Consider the following 26,266-nt stretch of genomic DNA (forward strand, 5'->3'; position numbering starts at 1 on the left):
AAGCTGTGTAGGTATGTATATTTGCGTGTGTGGACGTATGTATATACATGTGTATGTGGGTGGGTTGGGCCATTTCTTTCGTCTGTTTCCTTGCGCTACCTCGCAAACGCGGGAGACAGCGACAAAGTATTAAAAAAAAAAAAAAAAAAATATATTATATATATATATTATATATATATTATATATATATATATTATATATATATATATATATATTATATATTATATATATATGGAGAAGGGTGAAAGGCGTGCAAGGAATAGAGTGAATTGGAACGATGTGGTATACCGGGGTCGACGTGCTGTCAATGGATTGAACCAGGGCATGTGAACTGTCGGAGGTAAACCATGGAAAGTTCTATGGGCCTGGATGTGGAAAGGGAGCTGTGGTTTCGGTGCATTATTACATGACAGCTAGAGATTGAGTGTGAACGAATGGGGCCTTTGTTGTCTTTTGTTAGTGCTGCCTCGCCACACATTGAGAGGGGGAGGGGGTTGTTATTTCATGTGTGGCGAGGTGGCGATGGGAATGAATAAAGGCAGACAGTATGATTTATGTACATGTGTATATATGTATATGTCTGTGTGTGTTATATATATAATATATGTATATGTTGAGATGTATAGGTATGTATATTTGCGGTGTGGAATGTATGTATATACATGTGATTTGGGGGGTGGGTTGGGCCATTCTTTCATCTGTTTCCTTGCGCTACCTCGCTAACGCGGGAGACAGGACAAAGCAAAATAAAAAAAATAAATATTTTATATATTTTATATATATATATTTTTTTTTTTTTTTTTTTTATATTTTGTCGCTGTCCCCCGCTTTTTGCGAGGTAAGCGCAAGGAAACAGACGAAAGAAATGGCCCAACCCCCCCCATACACATGTACATACACACGTCCACACACGCAAATATACATACCTACACAGCTTTCCATGGTTTACCCCAGACGCTTCACATGCCTTGATTCAATCCACTGACAGCACGTCAACCCCTGTATACCACATCGCTCAATTCACTCTTTTCCCTTTGCCCTCCTTTCACCCTCCTGCATGTTCAGGCCCCGATCACACAAAATCTTTTTCACTCCATCTTTCCACCTCCAATTTGGTCTCCCTCTTCTCCTCGTTCCCTCCACCTCCGACACATATATCCTTTTGGGTCAATCTTTCCTCACTCATTCTCTCCATGTGCCCAAACCATTTCAAAACACCCTCTTCTGCTCTCTCAACCACGCTCTTTTTATTTCCACACATCTCTCTTACCCTTATGTTACTTACTCGATCAAACCACCTCACACCACACATTGTCCTCAAACATCTCATTTCCAGCACATCCATCCTCCTGCGCACATCTCTATCCATAGCCCACGCCTCGCAACCATACAACATTGTTGGAACCACTATTCCTTCAAACATACCCATTTTGCTTTCCGAGATAATGTTCTCGACTTCCACACATTTTTCAAGGCTCCCAAAATATATATATATATATATATATATATATATATTATATATATATATATATATTTTTTGCTTTGTCGCTGTCTCCCACGTTTGCGAGGCAGAGCAAGGAAACAGACGAAAGAAATGGCCCAACCCACCCCCATACACATGTATATACATACACGTCCACACATGCAAATATACATACCTACACAGCTTTCCATGGTTTACCCCAGATGCTTCACTGCCCTGATTCAATCCACTGACAGCATGTCAACCCCGGTATACCACATCGATCCATTCACTCTATTCTTGCCCTCCTTTCACCCTCTGCATGTTCAGGCCCCGATCACACAAAATCTTTTTCACTCCATCTTTCCACCTCCAATTTGGTCTCCCACTTCTCGTTCCCTCCACCTCCAACACATATATCCTCTTGGTCAATCTTTCCTCACTCATTCTCTCCATGTGCCCAAACCATTTCAAAACACCCTCTTCTGCTCTCTCAACCACGCTCTTTTTATTTCCACACATCTCTCTTACCCTTACGTTACTTACTCGATCAAACCACCTCACACCACACATTGTCCTCAAACATCTCATTTCCAGCACATCCACCCTCCTGCGCACAACTCTATCCATAGCCCACGCCTCGCAACCATACAACATTGTTGGAACCACTATTCCTTCAAACATACCCATTTTTGCTTTCGAGATAATGTCTCGACTTCCACACATTCTTCAAGCTCCCAGAATTTTCGCCCCTCCCCCACCCTATGATTCACTTCCGCTTCCATGGTTCCATCCGCTGCCAGATCCACTCCCAGATATCTAAAACACTTTACTTCCTCCAGTTTTTCTCCACTCAAACTTACCTCCCAAAATTTACTTGACCCTCAACCCTACTGTACCTAATAACCTTGTCTTATTCACATTTACTCTTAACTTTCTTCTTTCACACACTTTACCAAACTCAGTCACCCGCTTTGCAGTTCTACATGAATCAGCCACCAGCGCTGTATCATCAGCGAACAACAACTGACTCACTTCCCAAGCTCTCTCATCCACAACAGACTTCATACTTGCCCCTCTTTCCAAAAAATCTTGCATTCACCTCCCTAACAACCCCATCCATAAACAAATTAAAAAACCATGGAGCCCTCACAACCCTGCCGCAAACCCCACTTATATATAGTAAAGTGTTTTAGATATCTGGGAGTGGATCTGGCAGCGGATGGAACCATGGAAGCGGAAGTGAATCATAGGGTGGGGGAGGGGGCGAAAATCCTGGGAGCCTTGAAGAATGTGTGGAAGTCGAGAACATTATCTCGGAAAGCAAAAATGGGTATGTTTGAAGGAATAGTGGTTCCAACAATGTTGTATGGTTGCGAGGCGTGGGCTATGGATAGAGTTGTGCGCAGGAGGGTGGATGTGCTGGAAATGAGATGTCTGAGGACAATGTGTGGTGTGAGGTGGTTTGATCGAGTAAGTAATGTAAGGGTAAGAGAGATGTGTGGAAATAAAAAGAGCGTGGTTGAGAGAGCAGAAGAGGGTGTTTTGAAATGGTTTGGGAACATGGAGAGAATGAGTGAGGAAAGATTGACCAAGAGGATATATGTGTCAGAGGTGGAGGGAAAGAGGAGAAGTGAGAGACCAAATTGGAGGTGGAAAGATGGAGTGAAAAAGATTTTGTGTGATCGGGGCCTGAACATGCAGGAGGGTGAAAGAAGGGCAAGGAATAGAGTGAATTTGATCGATGTGGTATACCGGGGTTGACGTACTGTCAGTGGATTGAATCAGGGCATGTGAAGCGTCTGGGTTAACCATGGAAAGTTGTATGGGGCCTGGATGTGGAAAGGGAGCTGTGGTTTCGGGCATTATTGCGTGACAGCTGGAGACTGAGTGTAAACGAAGTGTAAACGAGTGTGAATGAATGGGGCCTTTGTTGCCTTTTCCTAGTGCTACCTCGCACACATGGGGGGGAGGGGGATGGTATTCCATGTGTGGCGAGGTGGCGATGGGAATGAATAGGGGCAGACAGTGTGCATTGTGTGCATGGGTATATATGTATGTGTCTGTGTGTGTATATATAAGTGTACATTGGGATGCATAGGTATGTATATTTGCGTGTGTGGGCACGTGTGTGTGTACATTGTGTATGGGGGTGGGTTGGGCCATTTTCTTTCGTCTGTTCCCTTGCACTACCTCGCAAACACGGGAGACAGCGACAAAGCAAAATAACAAATAAAAAAAATATATATATATATATATATATATATATATATATATATATATATTGTTGAATGTGTTTGATGACAGAGTGGCAGATATAGGGTGTTTTGGTCGAGGTGGTGTGCAAAGTGCGAGGGTTAGGGAAAATGATTTGGTAAACAGAGAAGAGGTAGTAAAAGCTTTGCGGAAGATGAAAGCCGGCAAGGCAGCGGGTTTGGATGGTATTGCAATGGAATTTATTAAAAAAGGGGGTGACTGTATTGTTGACTGGTTGGTAAGGTTTTTTAATGTATGTATGACTCATGGTGAGGTGCCTGAGGATTGGCGGAATGCGTGCATAGTGCCATTGTACAAAGGCAAAGGGGATAAGAGTGAGTGCTCAAATTACAGAGGTATAATTTTGTTGAGTATTCCTGGCAAATTATATGGGAGGGTATTGATTGAGAGGGTGAAGGCATGTACAGAGCATCAGATTGGGGAAGAGCAGAGTGGTTTCAGAAGTGGTAGAGGATGTGTGGATCAGGTGTTTGCTTTGAAGAATGTATGTGAGAAATACTTAGAAAAGCAAATGGATTTGTATGTAGCATTTATGGATCTGGAGAAGGCATATGATAGAGTTGATAGAGATGCTCTGTGGAAGGTATTAAGAATATATGGTGTGGGAGGCAAGTTGCTAGAAGCAGTGAAAAGTTTTTATCGAGGATGTAAGGCATGTGTACGTGTAGGAAGAGAGGAAAGTGATTGGTTCTCAATGAATGTAGGTTTGCGGCAGGGGTGTGTGATGTCTCCATGGTTGTTTAATTTGTTTATGGATGGGGTTGTTAGGGAGGTGAATGCAAGAGTTTTGGAAAGAGGGGCAAGTATGAAGTCTGTTGGGGATGAGAGAGCTTGGGAAGTGAGTCAGTTGTTGTTCGCTGATGATACAGCGCTGGTGGCTGATTCATGTGAGAAACTGCAGAAGCTGGTGACTGAGTTTGGTAAAGTGTGTGAAAGAAGAAAGTTAAGAGTAAATGTGAATAAGAGCAAGGTTATTCGGTACAGTAGGGTTGAGGATCAAGTCAATTGGGAGGTGAGTTTGAATGGAGAAAAACTGGAGGAAGTAAAGTGTTTTAGATATCTGGGAGTGGATCTGGCAGCGGATGGAACCATGGAAGCGGAAGTGGATCATAGGGTGGGGGAGGGGGCGAAAATTCTGGGAGCCTTCAAGAATGTGTGGAAGTCGAGAACATTATCTCGGAAAGCAAAAATGGGTATGTTTGAAGGAATAGTGGTTCCAACAATGTTGTATGGTTGCGAGGCGTGGGCTATGGATAGAGTTGTGCGCAGGAGGATGGATGTGCTGGAAATGAGATGTTTGAGGACAATGTGTGGTGTGAGGTGGTTTGATCGAGTAAGTAACGTAAGGGTAAGAGAGATGTGTGGAAATAAAAAGAGCTGGTTGAGAGAGCAGAAGAGGGTGTTTTGAAATGGTTTGGGTACATGGAGAGAATGAGTGAGGAAAGATTGACCAAGAGGATATATGTGTCGGAGGTGGAGGGAACGAGGAGAAGAGGGAGACCAAATTGGAGGTGGAAAGATGGAGTGAAATAGATTTTGTGTGATCGGGGCCTGAACATGCAGGAGGGTGAAAGGAGGGCAAGGAATAGAGTGAATTGGAGCGATGTGGTATACCGGGGTTGACGTGCTGTCAGTGGATTGAATCGGGGCATGTGAAGCGTCTGGGGTAAACCATGGAAAGCTGTGTAGGTATGTATATTTGCGTGTGTGGACGTATGTATATACATGTGTATGGGGGTGGGTTGGGCCATTTCTTTCGTCTGTTTCCTTGCGCTACCTCGCAAACGCGGGAGACAGCGACAAAGCAAAAAAAAAAAAAAAAAAAAAAATATATATATATATATATAATCCCTGGGGATAGGGGAGGAAGAATACTTCCCACGTATTCCCTGTGTGTCGTAGAAGGCGACTAAAAGGGGAGGGAGCGGGGGGCTGGAAATCCTCCCCTCTTGTTTTTTTTTTAATTTTCCAAGAGAAGGAACAGAGAAGGGGGCCAGGTGAGGATATTCCCTCACAGGCCCAGTCCTCTGTTCTTAACGCTACCTTGTTAACGCGGGAAATGGCGAATAGTTTGAAAGAAAAAGAAAATATATATATATATATATATATATATATATATATATATATATATATATATATATATATATATATATTTATATATTTTTTTATTTATTTTGCTTTGTCGCTGTCTCCCGCGTTTGCGAGGTAGCACAAGGAAACAGATGAAAGAAATGGCCCAACCCACCCCCATACACAATGTATATACATACACGTCCACACACGCAAATATACATAACTATACATCTCAATGTACACATATATATACACACACAGACACATACATATATACCCATGCACACAATTCACACTGTCTGCCCCTATTCATTCCCATCGCCACCTCGCCACACATGGAATACCATCCCCCTTCCCCCCTCATGTGTGTGAGGTAGCACTAGGAAAAGACAACAAAGGCCCCATTCGTTCACACTCAGTCTCCAGCTGTCACGCAATAATGCCCGAAACCACAGCTCCCTTTCCACATCCAGGCCCCACACAACTTTCCATAGTTTGCCCCAGACGCTTCAGATGCCCTGATTCAATCCACTGACAGCACGTCAACCCCGGTATACCACATCGATCCAATTCACTCTATTCCTTGCACGCCTTTCACCCTCCAGCATGTTCAGGCCCTGATCACTCAAAATCTTTTTCACTCCATCTTTCCACCTCCAATTTGGTCTCCCACTTCTCCTCGTTCCGTCCACCTCCGACACATATATCCTCTTGGTCAATCTTTCCTCACTCATTCTCTCCATGTGCCCAAACCATTTCAAAACACCCTCTTCTGCTCTCTCAACCATGCTCTTTTTATTTCCACACATCTCTCTTACCCTTACATTACTTACTTGATCAAACCACCTCACACCACATATTGTCCTCAAACATCTCATTTCCAGCACATCCACCCTCCTGTGCACAACTCTATCCATAGCCCACGCCTCGCAACCATACAACATTGTTGGAACCACTATTCCTTCAAACATACCCATTTTTGCTTTCCGAGATAATGTTCTCGACTTCCACACATTCTTCAAGGCTCCCAGGATTTTCGCCCCCTCCCCCACCCTATGATTTACTTCCGCTTCCATGGTTCCATCCGCTGCCAGATCCACTCCCAGATATCTAAACACTTTACTTCCTCCAGTTTATCTCCATTCAAACTTACCTCCCAATTGACTTGACCCTCAACCCTACTGAACCAGTGAAAAGTTTTTATCGAGGATGTAAGGCATGTGTACGTGTAGGAAGAGAGGAAAGTGATTGGTTCTCAGTGAATGTAGGTTTGCGGCAGGGGTGTGTGATGTCTCCATGGTTGTTTAATTTGTTTATGGATGGGGTTGTTAGGGAGGTGAATGCAAGAGTTTTGGAAAGAGGGGCAAGTATGAAGTCTGTTGTGGATGAGAGAGCTTGGGAAGTGAGTCAGTTGTTGTTCGCTGATGATACAGCGCTGGTGGCTGATTCATGTGAGAAACTGCAGAAGCTGGTGACTGAGTTTGGTAAAGTGTGTGAAAGAAGAAAGTTAAGAGTAAATGTGAATAAGAGCAAAATATATATATAAATATATATATATATATATATATATATATATATATATATATATATATATATATATATATATATATATATATGGGAACTTCAGTGAAGGGCGTAAATGGGGAGGTGATAACAAGTAGCGGTGATGTGAGAAGGAGATGGAATGAGTATTTTGAAGGTTTGTTGAATGTGTCTGATGACAGAGTGGCAGATATAGGGTGTTTTGGTCGAGGTGGTGTGCAAAGTGAGAGGGTTAGGGAAAATGATTTGGTAAACAGAGAAGAGGTAGTAAAAGCTTTGCGGAAGATGAAAGCCGGCAAGGCAGCAGGTTTGGATGGTATTGCAGTGGAATTTATTAAAAAAGGGGGTGACTGTATTGTTGACTGGTTGGTAAGGTTATTTAATGTATGTATGACTCATGGTGAGGTGCCTGAGGATTGGCGGAATGCGTGCATAGTGCCATTGTACAAAGGCAAAGGGGATAAGAGTGAGTGCTCAAATTACAGAGGTATAAGTTTGTTGAGTATTCCTGGTAAATTATATGGGAGGGTATTGATTGAGAGGGTGAAGGCATGTACAGAGCATCAGATTGGGGAAGAGCAGTGCGGTTTCAGAAGTGGTAGAGGATGTGTGGATCAGGTGTTTGCTTTGAAGAATGTATGTGAGAAATACTTAGAAAAGCAAATGGATTTGTATGTAGCATTTATGGATCTGGAGAAGGCATATGATAGAGTTGATAGAGATGCTCTGTGGAAGGTATTAAGAATATATGGTGTGGGAGGAAAGTTGTTAGAAGCAGTGAAAAGTTTTTATCGAGGATGTAAGGCATGTGTACGTGTAGGAAGAGAGGAAAGTGATTGGTTCTCAGTGAATGTAGGTTTGCGGCAGGGATGTGTGATGTCTCCATGGTTGTTTAATTTGTTTATGGATGGGGTTGTAAGGGAGGTAAATGCAAGAGTCCTGGAAAGAGGGGCAAGTATGAAGTCTGTTGGGGATGAGAGAGCTTGGGAAGTGAGTCAGTTGTTGTTCGCTGATGATACAGCGCTGGTGGCTGATTCATGTGAGAAACTGCAGAAGCTGGTGACTGAGTTTGGTAAAGTGTGTGGAAGAAGAAAGTTGAGAGTAAATGTGAATAAGAGCAAGGTTATTAGGTACAGTAGGGGTGAGGGTCAAGTCAATTGGGAGGTGAGTTTGAATGGAGAAAAACTGGAGGAAGTGAAGTGTTTTAGATATCTGGGAGTGGATCTGTCAGCGGATGGAACCATGGAAGCGGAAGTGGATCATAGGGTGGGGGAGGGGGCGAAAATTTGGGGAGCCTTGAAAAATGTGTGGAAGTCGAGAACATTATCTCGGAAAGCAAAAATGGGTATGTTTGAGGGAATAGTGGTTCCAACAATGTTGTATGGTTGCGAGGCGTGGGCTATGGATAGAGATGTGCGCAGGAGGATGGATGTGCTGGAAATGAGATGTTTGAGGACAATGTGTGGTGTGAGGTGGTTTGATCGAGTAAGTAACGTAAGGGTGAGAGAGATGTGTGGAAATAAAAAGAGCGTGGTTGAGAGAGCAGAAGAGGGTGTTTTGAAATGGTTTGGGCACATGGAGAGAATGAGTGAGGAGAGATTGACCAAGAGGATATATGTGTCGGAGGTGGAGGGAACGAGGAGAAGAGGGAGACCAAATTGGAGGTGGAAAGATGGAGTGAAAAAGATTTTGTGTGATCGGGGCCTGAACATGCAGGAGGGTGAAAGGAGGGCAAGAAATAGAGTGAATTGGAGTCATGTGGTATACAGGGGTTGACGTGCTGTCAGTGGATTGAAGCAAGGCATGTGAAGCGTCTGGGGTAAACCATGGAAAGCTGTGTAGGTATGTATATTTGCGTGTGTGGACGAGTGTATGTACATGTGTATGGGGGGGGGGGGGTTGGGCCATTTCTTTCGTCTGTTTCCTTGCGCTACCTCGCAAACGCGGGAGACAGCGACAAAGTATAAAAAAAAAAAAAAAAATATATATATATATATATATATATATATATATATATATATATATATATATATATATATATATATATATATATATATATATGGAGAAGGGTGAAAGGCGTGCAAGGAATAGAGTGAATTGGAACGATGTGGTATACCAGGGTCGACGTGCTGTCAATGGATTGAATCAGGGCATGTGCAGCGTCTGAGGTAAACCATAGAAAGTTTTGTGGGGCCTGGATGTGTAAAGGGATTGTGGTTTCAGTACATTATACATGACAGCTAGAGACTGAGTTTGAATGAATGTGGCCTTTGCTGTCTTTTCCTAGCACTACCTCGTGCACATGCAGGGGGAGGAGGTTTTCGTTTCATGTGTGGCAGGGTGGCGACGGGAATGAATAAGGGCAGACAGTATGAATTATGTACATGTGTATATATGTATATGTCTGTGTGTTTATATATATGTATACGTTGAGATGTATAGATATGTATATGTGCTGTGTGTGGACGTGTATGTATATACATGTGTATGTGGGTGGGTTGGGCCATTCTTTAATCTGTTTCCTTGCGCTACCTCACTAATGCGGGAGACAGCGACAAATTATAATAAAATAAGATAATATTTTCCCCTACCAGTACCTCAGGCATGAAAATTAGTAGGGTGTTGCTAGCTCTACACTTCAAAGTCAGGCTAGATTTTAAAGAGTTTAGTTATAGCTATACCCAGCAGTCACTGCAGATTATTTTTAATGATTTCTGTTGTGAATGGGTTAAGTACTTGGGATGATTTGGATAAGTGTTAGGGTGATTTAGATAGGATGATTAGAGTGTCAGCTATGACATGGGTAAGATGCTTGCACAATTTGTTACCTGGGTGATATTTAACCTTTTGGTGGATATGGATTGCTCATTGATATTTTTGGGTTAGTTGCTAGGATGAATGCTTATTTAAAGTTAGACCCAGTTGAAGTAAATGAAAAGATATTTCTTCTAGGCTAACAAGAATGTGAACTCGAAATGCAAGAGAGAGAGAGAATGATGCTTATTAGCATACTTTCTTTCAGATACAAGAGAAATATAGGGCTTGTCATTAAGTTAGATATATGGATGTAAAGAACTGTGTGGATTAAAAGGATAGGGGAGAAAGAATACTTCCCACGTATTCCCTGTGTGTTGTAGAAGGCAACTAAAAGGGGAGGGAGCGGGTGGCTGGAAATCCTCCCCTCTCGTCTTTTTTTTTTTAATTTTCCAAAAGAAGGAACAGAGAAGGGGGTCAGGTGAGGATATTCCCTCTCAGGCCCAGTTCTCTGTTCTTAACGCTACCTCGCTAACGCGGGAGATAGCAAATAGTATGAAAAAAAAAAAAAGGATTGGTTTGTGTGATTATAACACAAATAATTACATGAAGCTCATGTAATGGAGAGAATGAGTGAAGAAAGGTTGACAAAGAGGATATGTGTGTCAAGCCTAGGGAACATGGAGATTTTGGGCACACCAAATTTGAGATGAAAGGCTGGAGTTAAAAGATTTTGAGCGATTGGGGCCTGAACATGCAGGAGGATGAAAGGCATGCATGGGGTACAGGGAATTGGAATGATATGGTATACTGGGATCAATGTGCTGTCAATGGACAGAAACAGGGTGCATGAAACATCCAGGGTAAACCATGGAAAGGTCTGTGGAGCCTGTTTGTGGATAGGGACTGGGGTTTTGGTACATTACAAATGACTGCTAGAGAATATATGTGAGTAGAGGGTCTGTGGAGCCAGTTTGTAATAGGGAGCTGTAGTTTTGGTGCATCACACATGATGGCGAGAGAATAGATGAGTGGATGTTGCCTTTCTTCATCTGTTCCTAGTGCTGCATCACCAACGTGGGAAATGGCGATCAAGTATGAACAAAAATTAAGCTCAGTGAGTCCACTGGGTTATTTGTATATATATCTTTTTTGGAGTGGGGTGCAATGGAAGTGATCAGAAGGGTTCTTAACAGCTTTAACACCTAATAATCCTATGAAAAAAGAAATAGCCTCAGCTTCATTCACTGATCTCATGAAAAATGTTTGAAAGAAGTACTCAGTAAATTATTTGGTTAATACTTACTGCAAATAAGGCCTAAGAAATATATGCATATGTATTTCAATATATGAGTGTGGGTATAGTTCTCCCTATGGATAGGAGAGAAATAATACCCTCGCATTTCCTGCATGTTATAGAAGGCAACTGAAGGGGGGGTTGAGTAGGGGCTGGAAACCATTCCCTCCTTATTTTATCTCCTTAAAGATGGGGTGCTTATCCCCCTTGAGGACTCAGATAAAATCATCAATAAGCTTTCAAAGACAAATTTAGGCTGTTTTATCAGCAATGCAGAAGGCTTTCACCGCCACTCTTCTTTTCTCTGAACCACTTAATATGCCTCTCTCATTTCACATACTCCCCAGACACAAACACACTCTACATCTGCCACCCTTTCATCAAACACATTCAAGAATCCTCCAAAGTAATCACTCCATCTCTTCACCTCATCTCTGTCTCTACCCAATTTCCCCCTACACCCATGTTCCCACTTACTTTCCTGTTTTTGTCTCACTATTAACCTCCTTCCAAAACATTTACTTCTTCTCCCCGAAGTTTGCTGATAGTCATTCACCCTAACTCCCATTAGCCCTCTTTTTTTAGCCTCTGCTCTTTCCTCTTGACTTCCTGCTGCTTTCTCTTGTACATCTAATCAGTTGTACTCCTTTCTCATAAATAATGCCCTTTCTTTTCTTTTTTCACCAGCTACTTAACTTTCATCATTCCACCATTCTCTACCCTCTCTCACGTGCCCCTTCCCGTCTTCTGCATGTTTCATATACTTCTCTTGCACGTTAGCATTGCTTTCCTCTATACCTTCAATTCCTCTTCCACTACTTTACTTTAACCTTTTGCCGTTTTACATTTAATCTCCAGGTGTCTCTTCACACAAGCCTCTTTTCAAAGCTTGTTCATTTTCACCACCCACTATGAACCATATCATTTCCTCTTTTATGGAAACCTTAACCAATCTTCACCCTCACCTCCACTACATAACTGTCAGACATCCAACCAGCTCCCCCTCAGTGCATTCACATCCAAGTCTCTCATTTGCATGCCTACCAGTTACATAGTACATAATCCAATAATATTTGCTTACCATCTTCGTAATCAAGACATACTTGTGTATGTCCCTTTCTTTGAACCAGTTATTCACAGTCACCAGTCTTGTTTTCAGCATAGAACTCCAAAAGTTTTTCACCATTTCCTTACAGAATATCCTGTCTCCCAATTATGCAGTCACCTGCCAATATGACCCACTTTTTTATTCAAAATCACTCATCACTAATACCTGATTTTTTCAGATCAAAACTGCTGAAACACTAACTCAACTCCTAAAACACTCACCTCTCTTTGTTAGTCCTTTTGTGGCTAACTTCATAAAGAATAGTAACCACCTTCTTTCATAATCCATTTTTATTTCTACCTACATCAGTGTAGAGTGCACCTCCTTACACTCTTTCATGTATTCCCAGATATTATTGTATTTCAGTTTCTAAAAGTGTTAACAGACATTGGAACCAAATGATGGGTGCTCACCTTCCTTGATGGCTCAGGCTGGATTTTTTTGAATGTGTATGAGTGTAACCAGGATGAGAAGGGAGAGATAAGAAGTATGTTTGAGAAGAAGAACCCAGGTATTCTATCTCTGAGTGAAACTAAGCTCAAGAATAAGGGAGAAGAATGGTTTGGGAATGTCGTGTGGATAATGTATGAGGTAATTGTGATGGAAAGGACAAAGGACAGGGTAGTACTTCTGCTAAAGGAGTTGTAGGAATGTGTGAAAGAATGTGAGTCAGGTTCTAACCTGATGTGGGTGAAAATGAAAATGGATTATGAGATGTGCATGATTGTAAGTGCTTACCCACCTGGCAGAGAGAAAAGTGAAGAAAAGAGGCAAGTATTTTAGGAGGAGATGAGTGAGGTTGTCTGCAAGTTTAATGCAATGGATCGAGTATTAGTCATAGGTGATTTCAGTGCAAGACTGGGTGATGTGGCAGTTGAGGGTATGACTGAGGGGAAAGGGTTACTCATGGTGAACAGCTTATAAAGGTTTGTGCTGAAAGAGGACTGGTGATTAGGAATACCTCGTTTAGAAGTAAGGGACATATATAACTATACATAGTTGAGTGGGCATTACTGGACTGTGTAATGACTGATAGGCACAAAGCAGAGACTCTTAGGCATAAATATGCCAAGGGAAATCAGTTAGAGGGATGTCTGATTACTTTTTCTTGGAGGCAATGGTGAAAGTTTGTAGATGCTTTTGGAAATGAGGAAATAATATGAGTGGGAAGAGGGTGGTGAAAGTGAGTGACCTTGAAAAAGAGGCTTGTATGAAGAGATATCATGAAAGACTAGGTGAAGAATGACAGAAGGTGAGATTGATAAAACTAGGAGAGTCTGTGAAGAATGGAAGGTATTTATGAGATTTTTTTTAGGGGAAACTATGGAAAGATTGTCAGGCTTCACTATACATGACAGTTAGAGATTGGATGTAAGCCAATAAGGCTGCCCCTGATCTGTTCTAGGTGATACCTCACAGACATAGGAAATGGGGAACAAGTTAGAAAAAATTATATCAGTAAAATCATCACTTGTTATTGTTAGTTATTAACATCATTATCATTATTATTATTAGGTTCAGTAGGGTTGAGAGACAGGTAAATTGGGAGGTAAGTTTGAATGGAGAAAAACTGGAAGAAGTGAAGTGTTTTAGATATCTGGGAGTGGATTGGGCAGCAGATGGAACCATGGAAGCGGAAGTGAGTCACAGGGTGGGGGAGGGGGCAAAATTTCTGTGAGCGTTGAAGAATGTGTGGAAGGCGAGAACATTATCTCGGAGAGCAAAAATGGGTATGTTTGAAGGAATAGTGATTCCAACAATGTTTTATGGTTGTGAGGCATGGGGTATAGGTAAGGTTGTGCGGAGGAGGGCAGATGTGTTGGAAATGAGATGTTTGAGGACAATACGTGGTGTAAGGTGGTTTGATTAAGTAATGAAAGGGTAAGAGAGATGTGTGATAATAAAAAGAATGTGATTGAGAGAGCAGAAGAGGGTGTATTGAAATGGTTTGGTCACATTGAGAGAATGAGTGAGGAAAGATTGACAAAGAGGATATGTGTCACATGTGAAGGGAATGAGAAGTGGGAGACCAAATTGGAGGTGGAAGGATGGAGTGAAAAAGTGAAAAAGATTTTGAGCGATTGGGACCTGAACATACAAGAGGGTGAAAGACATGCAAGGAATAGAGTGAATTGGAACACTCTGGTATACCGTGGTCGACGTGCTGTTAATGGATTGAACCAGGGCATATGAAGCATTTGGTGCTGTCTCCCACATTAGCGAGGTAGCGCAAGGAAACAGATGAAAGAATGGCCCGACCCACCTTCATACACATGTATATACTTACACATCCACACATGCACATATACATACCTATACATTTCAATGTGTACATATATATACATACACAGACATATACATATATACACATCTACATAATTCATACTTGGTGCATTTTATTCATTTCGGTCACCACCCCGCCACACATGAAATGACACCCCCCCTTTTCCCACACGCGTGCGAGGTAGCACTAGGAAAAGACAACAAAGGCCACATTCGTTCACACTCAGTTTCTAGCTGTCATGTATAATGCACTGAAACCACAGCTCCCTTTCCACATCCAGGCCCCACAAAACTTTCCATGGTTTACTCCAGACACTTCACATGCCCTGGTTCAATCTACTGACAGCATGTCAATTCTGGTAAACTACATTGTTCCAATTCACTCTATTCCTTTCACGCCTTTCACCCTCCTGCATATTCAGGCCCCAATCGCTCAAAATCTTTTTCACTCCATCCTTCCACTCCAATTTGGTCTCCCGCTTCTCCTTGTTCCCTCCACCTCTGACACATATATCCTCTTTGTCAATCTTTCCTCACTCATTCTCTCCATGTGACCAAACCATTTCAATACACCCTGTTCTGCTCTCTCAACCACACTCTTTTTATTACCACACATCTCTCTTACCCTTTCATTACTTACTCGATCAAACCACCTCACACCAAATATTGTCCTCAAACATCTCATTTCCAACACATCCACCCTCAGCCACTTAACCCTATCTATAGCCCGCACCTCACAACCATATAACATTGTTGGAACCACTACTTCAAACATACCCATTTTTGCTCTCTGAGATAATGTTCTCGCCTTCCACACACTCTTCAACACTCCCAGAACCTTTGCCCCCTCCCCACCCTGTGACTTACTTCTGCTTCCATGTTTCCATCTGCTTTCAAATCCACTCCCAGATATCTAAAACACTTCATTTCCTCCAGTTTTTCTCCATTCAAACTTACCTCCCCACTGACTTGTCCCTCAACCCTACTGTACCTAATACCCTTGCTCTTATTCACATTTACTCTCAGCTTTCTTATTTCACACACTTTACCAAACTCAGTCACCAGCTCCTGCAGTTTCTTACCCGAATCAGTCACCAGCTTCTGCAGTTTCTCACCCGAATCAGCCACCAGCACTGTATCATCAGGGAACAACAACTGACTCACTTCCCAAGCCCTCTCATCCACAGCAGACTGCATACTTGCTCCTCTCTCCAAAACTCTTGCATTCACCTCCCTGACAACCCCATCCATAAACAAATTAAGCAACTATGGAGACATCACACACCCCTGTCGCAAACCTACATTCACTGAGAACCAATCACTTTCCTCTCTTCCTTCACGTACACATGCTAATGGGGAGTTGATAACAAGTAGTGGTGATGTGAGAAGGAGATGGAGTGAGTATTTTGAAGGTTTGTTGAATGTGTTTGATGATAGAGTGGCAGATATAGGGTGGTTTGGTCGAGGTGGTGTGCAAAGTGAGAGGGTTAGGGAAAATGATTTGGTAAACAGAGGAGAGGTAGTAAAAGCTTTGCGGAAGACGAAAGCCGGCAAGGCAGCAGGTTTGGATGGTATTGCAGTGGAATTTATTAAAAAAAGGGGGTGACTGTATTGTTGACTGGTTGGTAAGGTTATTTAATGTATGTATGATTAATGGTGAGGTGCCTGAGGATTCGCGGAATGCTTGCATAGTGCCATTGTACAAAGGCAAAGGGGATAAGAGTGAGTGCTCAAATTACAGAGTTATAAGTTTGTTGAGTATTCCTGGTAAATTATATGGGAGGGTATATATATATATACATAAGTGGTTAGGGCATTCTTCATCTGTTTCCTTGCGCTACCTCGCTGATGCGGGAGACAGCGGTTAACTTTAATAATTTTTTTTTTTTTTATTATACTTTGTCGCTGTCTCCCGCGTTTGCGAGGTAGCACAAGGAAACAGACGAAAGAAATGGCCCAACCCCCCCCCATACACATGTATATACATACGTCCACACACGCAAATATACATACCTACACAGCTTTCCATGGTTTACCCCAGACGCTTCACATGCCTTGATTCAATCCACTGACAGCACGTCAACCCCGGTATACCACATCGCTCCAATGCACTCTATTCCTTGCCCTCCTTTCACCCTCCTGCATGTTCAGGCCCCGATCACACAAAATCTTTTTCACTCCATCTTTCCACCTCCAATTTGGTCTCCCTCTTCTCCTCGTTCCTTCCACCTGCGACACATATATCCTCTTGGTCAATCTTTCCTCACTCATTCTCTCCATGTGCCCAAACCACTTCAAAACACCCTCTTCTGCTCTCTCAACCACGCTCTTTTTATTTCCACACATCTCTCTTACCCTTACGTTACTCACTCGATCAAACCACCTCACACCACACATTGTCCTCAAACATCTCATTTCCAGCACATCCATCCTCCTGCGCACAACTCTATCCATAGCCCACGCCTCGCAACCATACAACATTGTTGGAACCACTATTCCTTCAAACATACCCATTTTTGCTTTCCGAGATAATGTTCTCGACTTCCACACATTCTTCAAGGCCCCCAGAATTTTCGCCCCCTCCCCCACCCTATGATCCACTTCCGCTTCCATGGTTCCATCCGCTGCCAGATCCACTCCCAGATATCTAAAACACTTCACTTCCTCCAGTTTTTCTCCATTCAAACTCACCTCCCAATTGACTTGACCCTCAACCCTACTGTACCTAATAACCTTGCTCTTATTCACATTTACTCTTAACTTTCTTCTTCCACACACTTTACCAAACTCAGTCACCAGCTTCTGCAGTTTCTCACATGAATCAGCCACCAGCGCTGTATCATCAGCGAACAACAACTGACTCACTTTATTATTATTATTGTTATAACAATTACTATTATTATTATTATTATTATTATTATTATTATTATTATTATTATTATTATTATCATTATTATAATTATAATTATTATTTTCATTATTATTATTATTATTAATAGGCTCTAGTTTCAGTACAGTATACTTTACAGCTAGAGAATGGATGTATGCAAATTAAGCCATTGTTAACTTGTTAATGATGCTACCTTGATTAGGCAGGAAAAACAATTAGGTGTTATCCCTCTGCTGTATCTCTTTGCCTCACTTTTGTTCACATTTAATCTCAACTTCTTTTTTGAATGTTGTTATTATTTACTATTTTCAGGTGAAGGGAAGTCTGGTCCTGAACGTGTTAACCAAACCCTCATTAGGAAGGAAATTTTGCGCTTCATAACTAACTTGTTGTCTTCCATAGCTGCCAAATCCTCAGAATCAGGTATGTTATATTTAATTAGATGTTCATTCACCAGCACCTTCAGTGTGAGGAGTTACTGCTAAGGTAGCACTACTTGTGCAAAGTTTTTCAAGAGAGTTAAGAATGCTATATATATGTTTATATTTTAATATACTTTGTCACTGTCTCCCATGATAGCAAGGTAGCGAAAGGAATCAGATGAATGAATGGCCCAACCCACCTACATACACATGTATATACACAAATGTACACACACGCATATATACATACCAATACATTTCAACGTATCCATACATATACATACACAGACAAATACATATATACACATGAACATATTCATACATGCTGCCTTCATCCATTCCCGCCACCACCCTACTACACACTGAATGGCACCCCCTCTCCCCCGTGTGTGCTTGAGGTAGCGCTAGAAAAAGACAACAAAGGCCACATTTGTTCACACTCGGTCTTTAGCTGTCATGTGTAATGCACCAAAACCACAGCTCCCTTTCCACATCCAGGCCCCACAACACTTTCCATAGTTTACCACAGACTCTTCACATGCCCTGGTTCAATCCATTGACAGCATGTCGACCCAAGTATACCACATTGTTCCAACTCACTCTATATATTGTTCATTTTATTTATTATACTTTGTCACTGTCTCCCGTGTTAGTCAGGTAGCGCAATGAAACAGACAAAAGAATTGCCCTACCCACCCACATGCACATGTATATACATACACATCCACACACATACACATGTACATACCTATACATTTCAACGCATACATAAATATACATACATAGACATATACATCTATACACATATACATAATTCATACTTGCTGCCTTTATTCATTCCCTTGGCCAACCCGCCACACATAAATGACAACTCCCTCCCCCTGCATGCATGCGAGGTAGCGCTAGGAAAAGACAACAAAAGCCACATTTGTTCACACTCAATCTCTAGCTGTCATGTATAATACACGGAAACCACAGCTCCCTTTCCACATCCAGGCCCTCCAAAACTTTCCATGGTTTACCCCAGACGCTTCACATGCCCTGGTTCAATCCATTGACAGCACATCGACCCCAGTATACCACATCGTTTCAATTCACTCTGTTCCTTGTACGCCTTTCACTCTCCTGCATGTTCAGGCTCCGATTGCTCAAAATCTTTTTCACTCCATCCTTCCACCTCCAGTTTAGTCTCCCACTTCTCCTTATTCCCTCCACCTCTGACACATATATCCTCTTTGTCAATCTTTCCTCACTCATTCTTTCCATGTGACCAAACCATTTCAAATTACCCTCTTCTGCTCTCTCAACCACACTTTCTTTATTACCACTCATCTCTCTTATCCTTTCATTATTTACTCGATCAAACCACCTTACATCACATATTGTCCTCAAACATCTAATTTCCAACATATCCACCCTTCTCCACACAACCCTATCTATAGCCCATGCCTTGCATCCATATAATGTTGGAACCACTATTCCTTCAAACATACCCATTTTTGCTTTCCAAGATAATGTTCTTGCCTTCCACACATTTTTCAAAGCTCCCAGAACTTTCGCCCCCTCCCCCACTCTGTGACTCACTACCGCTTCCATGGTTCCATCCGCTGCCAAATCCACTCCCAGATATCTAAAACACTCTACTTCCTCTAGTTTTTCTCCATTCAAATTTACCTCCTAGTTAACTTGTCCCTCAACCCTACTGTACCTAATAACCTTGCTCTTATTCACATTTACTCTCAGCTTTCTTCTTTCACACACTTTATCAAACTCAGTCACCAGCTTCTGCAGTTTCTCACCCGAATCAGCTACCAGCGCTGTATCATCAGCAAATAACAACTGACTCACTTTCCAAGCCCTCTCATCCACAACAGACTGCATACTTGCCCCTCTTTCCAAAACTCTTGCATTCACCTCCCTTACAACCCATCCATAAACAAATTAAACAACCATGGAGACATCAAGCACCCCTGCCACAAACAGACATTTAGTGAGAACCAATCACTTTCCTCTCTTCCTACTCGTACACATGCCTTACATCTTCGATAAAAACTTTTCACTGCTTCTAGCAACTTGCCTCCCACACCATATATTCTTAATACCTTCCGCAAAGCATCTCTATCACCTCTATCATATGCTTTCTCCAGATCCATAAATGCTACATACAAATTCATTTGTTATTTCTAAGTATTTCTCACGTACATTCTTCAAAGCAAACTCCTGATCCACACATGCTGTACCACTTTTGAAACCACACTGCTCTTGCCCAATCTGATGGTCTGTACATGCATTCACCCTCTCAATCAATACCCTCCTATATAATTTCCCAAGATACTCAACAAACTTATACCTCTGTAATTTGAACACTCTCCTTTATCCCCTTTACCTTAGTACAATGGTACTATGCATGCATTCTGCCAATCCTTTGGCACTTCACCATGAGCCATACATACATTGAATATCCTCACCAACCAGTCAACAACATAGTCACCTCCTTTTTTAATAAATTCCACTGCAATACCATTCAAACCTGCTGCCTTGCCGGCTTTCATCTTCCACGAAGCTTTCACTACCTCTTCTTTGTTTAACAAATCATTCTCCCTGACCCTCTCACTTCGCACACCACCTTGACCAAAACACCCTATATCTGCCACTCTATCATCTAACACATTCAACAAACCTTCAAAATACTCACTCCATCTTCTCACATCACCGCTACTTGTTATTACCTCCCCATTAGCTCCATCCACTGATGTTCCCATTTGTTCTCTTGTCTCACACACTTTATTTACCTCCTTCCAAAACATCTTTCTATTCTCCCTAAAATTTAATGATACTCTCTCACCCCAACTCTCATTTGCCCTCTTTTTCACCTCTTGCACCTTTTTCTTGACCTCCTGCCTCTTTCTTTTATACATCTCCCAGTCATTTGCACTATTTCCCTGCAGAAATCATCCAAATGCCTCTCTCTTCTCTTTCACTAATAATCTTACTTTTTCATCCTACCACTCACTACCCTTTCTAATCTGCCCACCTCCCATGCTTCTCATGCCACAAGCATCTTTTGCACACACCATCGCTGCTTCCCTAAATACATCCCATTCCTCCCCAACTCCCCTTATGTCCTTTGCTCTCACCTTTTTCCATTCTGCACTTAGTCTCTCCTGGTACTTCCTCAAACAAGTTTCCTTCCCAAGCTCACTTACTCTCACCACTGTCTTCACCGTAACATTCTCTCTTCTTTTCTGAAAATCTTCACCTTCACCTCCACAAGATAATGATCAGACATCCCTCCAGTTGCACCTCTCAGCACATTAACATCCAAAAGTCTCTCTTTCACATGCCTAACAATTAACACATAATCTAATAACGCTCTCTGACCATCTCTCCTACTTACATACGTATACTTATGTATATCTCTCTTTTTAAAACAGGTATTACACGTGACAGCTAGAGACTGAGTGTGAATGAATGTGGCCATTGTTGTCTTTTCCTAGCACTACCTCACACGCGCACGAGGGAAGAGGGGTGCCATTACATGTGTGGCGGGGTGGCGATGTGAATGGATGAAGGCAGCAAGTGTGGACGTGTACATGTGTATATATGTATATGTATGTATACGTTGAAATGTATAGGTATGTATGTGTGTGTGTGTGGGCATTTATGTATATACATGCATATGTGGGTGGGTTGGGCTATTCTTTCGTCTGTTTCCTTATGCTACCTATCTAATGCGGGAGACAGCGACTAAGTATCATAAAAAAAATAATAAATGATATATATATATGTAGGGATAGGGGAGAAAGAGTATTTTCCACATATTCCCTACATGTCGTAGAAGACGACTAAAAGGGAAGGGAGCAGGGAGCTGGAAATCCTCCCCTCCTCTTTATATTTTTCCAAAAGAAGGAACGGGGAGGTGGGCCAAATGAGGATATACCCTCTAAGGCTCACTCAGTTCTTAACGCTACCTCGCTAATGCGGAATAAGGCAAATATGTATGAAAAAAATATTTATAATTGGTTGGTGAAAAAGGTAGAGGGAAGGAAGGGGAAAGGAGGGAGAGGAGGAATGTTGAAAACAATGGAAAAGAAGAGAGTGAGAGAGATAGAGAGAGAGAGAGAGAGAGAGAGAGAGAGAGAGAGGAGTATTGCTGTTACACATAAACACATTAGTCACATTTTATTCATTCAAGTTTTGTTATTCATGGATTAAACATTTAATGGATGTAAGAAAAAATGATAGTGTTTGTTTCTATTTTTTCAGGATTGTTAACACTGAAACAGCGATGGCCTCATGCATTCCGAGACACATGCCTCTACTCAGAGATTTGCCTCATTCTCTCCTCTTATAATTATCGTTTAACAGCTCGTCGCTTCATACAAGAACTGTTCATGGATATTTCATTCAGTGAGGTAAAGATATACATATTGATCCAAAAAGTGTAATGAAACACTGGTAAATGTAACATGAACATCCCACGATGGAAAAGAATACACGAAATAGTAGAACCGAATATACTGGCTCTTCTATTTTGTTTTATTTTCAAATGTAGGATGTTCCTATTACATATAATTATTTATTTTTATATTTATTATACTTAATTGCTCTTTCCTGTGTCAGCAAGGTAGCGCCAGAAAACAGATGAAGAATGGCCCATTCACCCATATACACATTTTTTTAATTATTTATTTTTATATTTATTATACTTAATTGCTGTTTCCTGTGTCAGCAAGGTAATGCAAGGAAACAGACGAAGAATAGCCCAACCATTCACCTAGACATATATATACATGAATGCCCATACACGCACATATACATATCAATACATACATACATATACATACACAGACATATATACACATGTACATATTCATACTTGCTGCCTTCATCCATTCCCATCGTTACCCCGCCACACAGGGTTTTCTCAAACATGTGAACATGTGAAGAAAAAAAGGCATGGAAAATGTGTAACTTGGTCTTTTACATAAAATCCCCACTTTCACTCTAACAACACTGTTTTGTATGAAATCTTTTCAGGCTCATCTGAAAAAAAATCATGGATAATCATTAATACTGAAAAAGTTATTTATAATTTTACCCCAGCCTTTTTCATGATAAGAATAAAAACCACTAACACTACAGGATCATATACTTGTACATTTCAAAACCTTTGCCTGTGGGGTTTGACATCAAGCTTCATGCTTCATTCATGTTATGAGTAGACTAGTGAGAGGTTATTTTCTAAGGAAAGCCATGGCTGCTGCATCATAATTTAAATATGAGTTTTTAAAGGCCTCTGATCTTGTACAATTTATTGCTTTTACTATGAGTATGGGATCTGCAGCAGCACCTTATGGACACTTTTTCCCATATCATTTTGAAATTAGGTATAGTTTGATTCATTCAGTGTCTAGCACAGAATTCTATTCAATTCTGAGGTCCAGTTTAATGAACAAAAACTGATCCAAACCCTTTCTTTTTCTAAAACTGAGATGTTAGATTTAGGAATACTATGAATCTACATTGACACATTCCTGGGAAATTGTGTCCATTCATGACACCTAAAGATTTCAATAGTCTTTTGTTCGGCCAGGCTCTTTTCTGAAACTTTTGTTTGCTAAGAAAATTTCATGTCTGATGAAGAAGTTGGAATTCATTTCACAGTTAAGACTGACTTCTGGAATCCGTTTGAAGAAAGTGCTTTTAAATTAGCTTTCTTAGGAATCTTTCTTTAGTTATGTCTAGAAAAAGAGGCAAATGGCACTGAACAGATACATTACAAGATACCGCTATGTAAATCAAGTTGACCTCCCATTTGAAAATTATCCATATCACAGTCCCAATTATTGCCAAGGGCACATTTTTCATAACTTTCAGCTTTCTTCATTTGGGAATGCTCCCACATGCTTAGTGGGCTCAGTTAGGATGTGAGAAAAGATTTTAAATGATGAAAAGATTCTTTTCTAGAGGCAAAGCCATGCAAGTATTCTGTTTTCCAATCCCATCCTTTGCCTCTGTCTTTTCAGAAAACCATTTTTTGAGTCCTCATAGTAACTGTCACAATGCATGGACTTCATTGGGTAGCGAGCGAGTGTGTGATGAAGGTTGATTGCCTGGAGGTTCCAGCTTTAACTCTATTCTTATGATGTTCAAGGCTCATGTGGGTTATTGAGTAGTTTTTAGAGCTCATTGAACAACCATTAGCTGACAATATATATATATTACTGCAGGTGAAGAGGATAGAATCTTGATGGATAATCCCTTCATAGAAAGCAAATAATTTTCATCCCCCAGTGAGCAGGGTCTCTTAATGTTCATTGAGCTTTCCTTGTGGTAGAAAAATGGTTTATCAAACTTCCATATTCACTTTTTATTTCAGATATATGTTGAGGCAAACCGTCTGTTTAACAGTCAACTTGAGGGTTTATGTGAGACTATGAACCCTTTAGTACCAGAAAGAATAGGAACCATCCACAGCTTCTCTCTTCAGCTACCAACTATGGCAGATATTGCAGAAGTTACATTGTCTGACAAATCAGATAAGGAGGAAGAGTGTTAACCCTCTTTCCAAGCTGCTGTAATGTTAACTATTAACATTATTCTTGTCTTAAATTAGAAAATACTTGTTCCTTTAAAGACCTATAAGTACATCCTCATGAAATGTCATAATCAAAGCATATCACAGTAGCATTCTCGGACACATCTGCACCCAAATATGTTTGACATTTTTTGGGTAGTTCTCAGGTCCTTGTGATAGCAGAAAGTGCTACACAGCACAAAATATATGTATCATAAAGTGTATATAAATAAGGTTTTGTGGACTGGCATTTCATGTTAGGTATGTTATGTCCTATTCCCACCACCGATATCTCTAGTTCCCAGTGAAAAGTACTCACTATACTAGCAGTGGCTCAGGAATTCTGTTACAAAAGCGTGCTAATTATCTTCAAACTGATTTCAGAGGCTCACCAAGAATTAGACAGGATATTTTGATTGGGGGAAAACAGTTGGGCACTGAGTTGCCTGTAGTAATGATGCTAGTCCTAATCGTATGTACCTTAGTTAATATGATTAGCCATCATTGTTTTCATGCTTTTATTCTTTATTTTTGCTCTCAAGATTTTTCTATTGCATTTGTAACAAATCAGGATGTTACTTTTGCATTGTGGGACCTCAGTCTCATATTTGTAAATGTTTAGGATTGCTCTCTACACTACTCAACATACAATAGGTCCCCCTGCGGTATAATGCCCCCGTAGTAAATGATTTCTTTCTTGTGAGGTTGCTATCACAGTAAGAAGCCATGCTTAAATCTTGAATAATGACCAAGTCATCAGTGCTCTGTTTTCATATAGAAAAAAAGAAAACAAAACGCACAAGTGGCTTACTATATAAAGGAGAGTGAGATAGCAGATTTGTATTTAATCAAGGTGTGAGCTGTATTTCGAAAATGTGATGCTTATTCATGACTCAGTGCCTGGATTGATATTGGGAAAGTTAGTAATGCATGAAAATTAGTTGTATTTTGAAGGATAAGAATAGTGTAACATCTTTTTTTTTTATTTAAGTAAGAGAAGGATGAACCATCTTATTTTCAGGTTGAGTGGACTGTCAATAGGGTTGCATTCCAGAAGCTAAAAATTGAGCATGACTTTGAAACCACATATTTCATAATTTCATGTTTTTGGAATTCATTTTTTTTTAATTTTCCAAAACAAGGAACAGAGAATTGGGTCAGGTAAAGGCCCAGTCCTCTGTTCTTAACGCTACCTCGCTGATGCGGGAAATGGCGAATAGTTTGAAAAAAAAAAAAAAAAAAAATATATATATATATATATATATATATATATATATATATATATATATATATATATATTTGCGTGTGTGGACGTATGTATATACATGTGTATGGGGGGGGTTGGGCCATTTCTTTCATCTGTTTCCTTGCGCTACCTCGCAAACGCGGGAGACAGCGACAAAGTATAATAATAAAATAAAAAAAAATATATATATATATATATATATATATATATATATATATATATATATATATATATATATATATATATATATTTTATTGTACTTTGTCGCTGTCTCCCACATTAGCGAGGTAGCACAAGGAAACAGACGAAAGAATGGCCCAACTCACCCACAT

General features: G+C 40.9%; 1 protein-coding gene across 4 annotated transcripts in view; it reads left to right on the forward strand.

The window, feature by feature from the left end:
- Positions 1 to 25,801, forward strand: part of rictor (rapamycin-insensitive companion of Tor) — a 223,535-nt gene extending 197,734 nt beyond the window's left edge. For all 4 annotated transcript variants that reach the window (XM_071696194.1, XM_071696196.1, XM_071696195.1 and 1 more), the window contains 3 exons: positions 17,999 to 18,109; positions 22,375 to 22,523; positions 24,491 to 25,801. In XM_071696194.1, the coding sequence (XP_071552295.1) occupies positions 17,999 to 18,109; positions 22,375 to 22,523; positions 24,491 to 24,670 (440 nt within the window). In that variant the 3' untranslated portion in view covers positions 24,671 to 25,801. The remainder of the gene's footprint in view (positions 1 to 17,998; positions 18,110 to 22,374; positions 22,524 to 24,490) is intronic.
- Positions 25,802 to 26,266: the final 465 nt, after the last annotated feature.

Source organism: Panulirus ornatus, chromosome 59, assembly GCF_036320965.1.
Source record: "Panulirus ornatus isolate Po-2019 chromosome 59, ASM3632096v1, whole genome shotgun sequence".
Taxonomy (NCBI): Eukaryota; Metazoa; Arthropoda; class Malacostraca; order Decapoda; family Palinuridae; genus Panulirus; species Panulirus ornatus.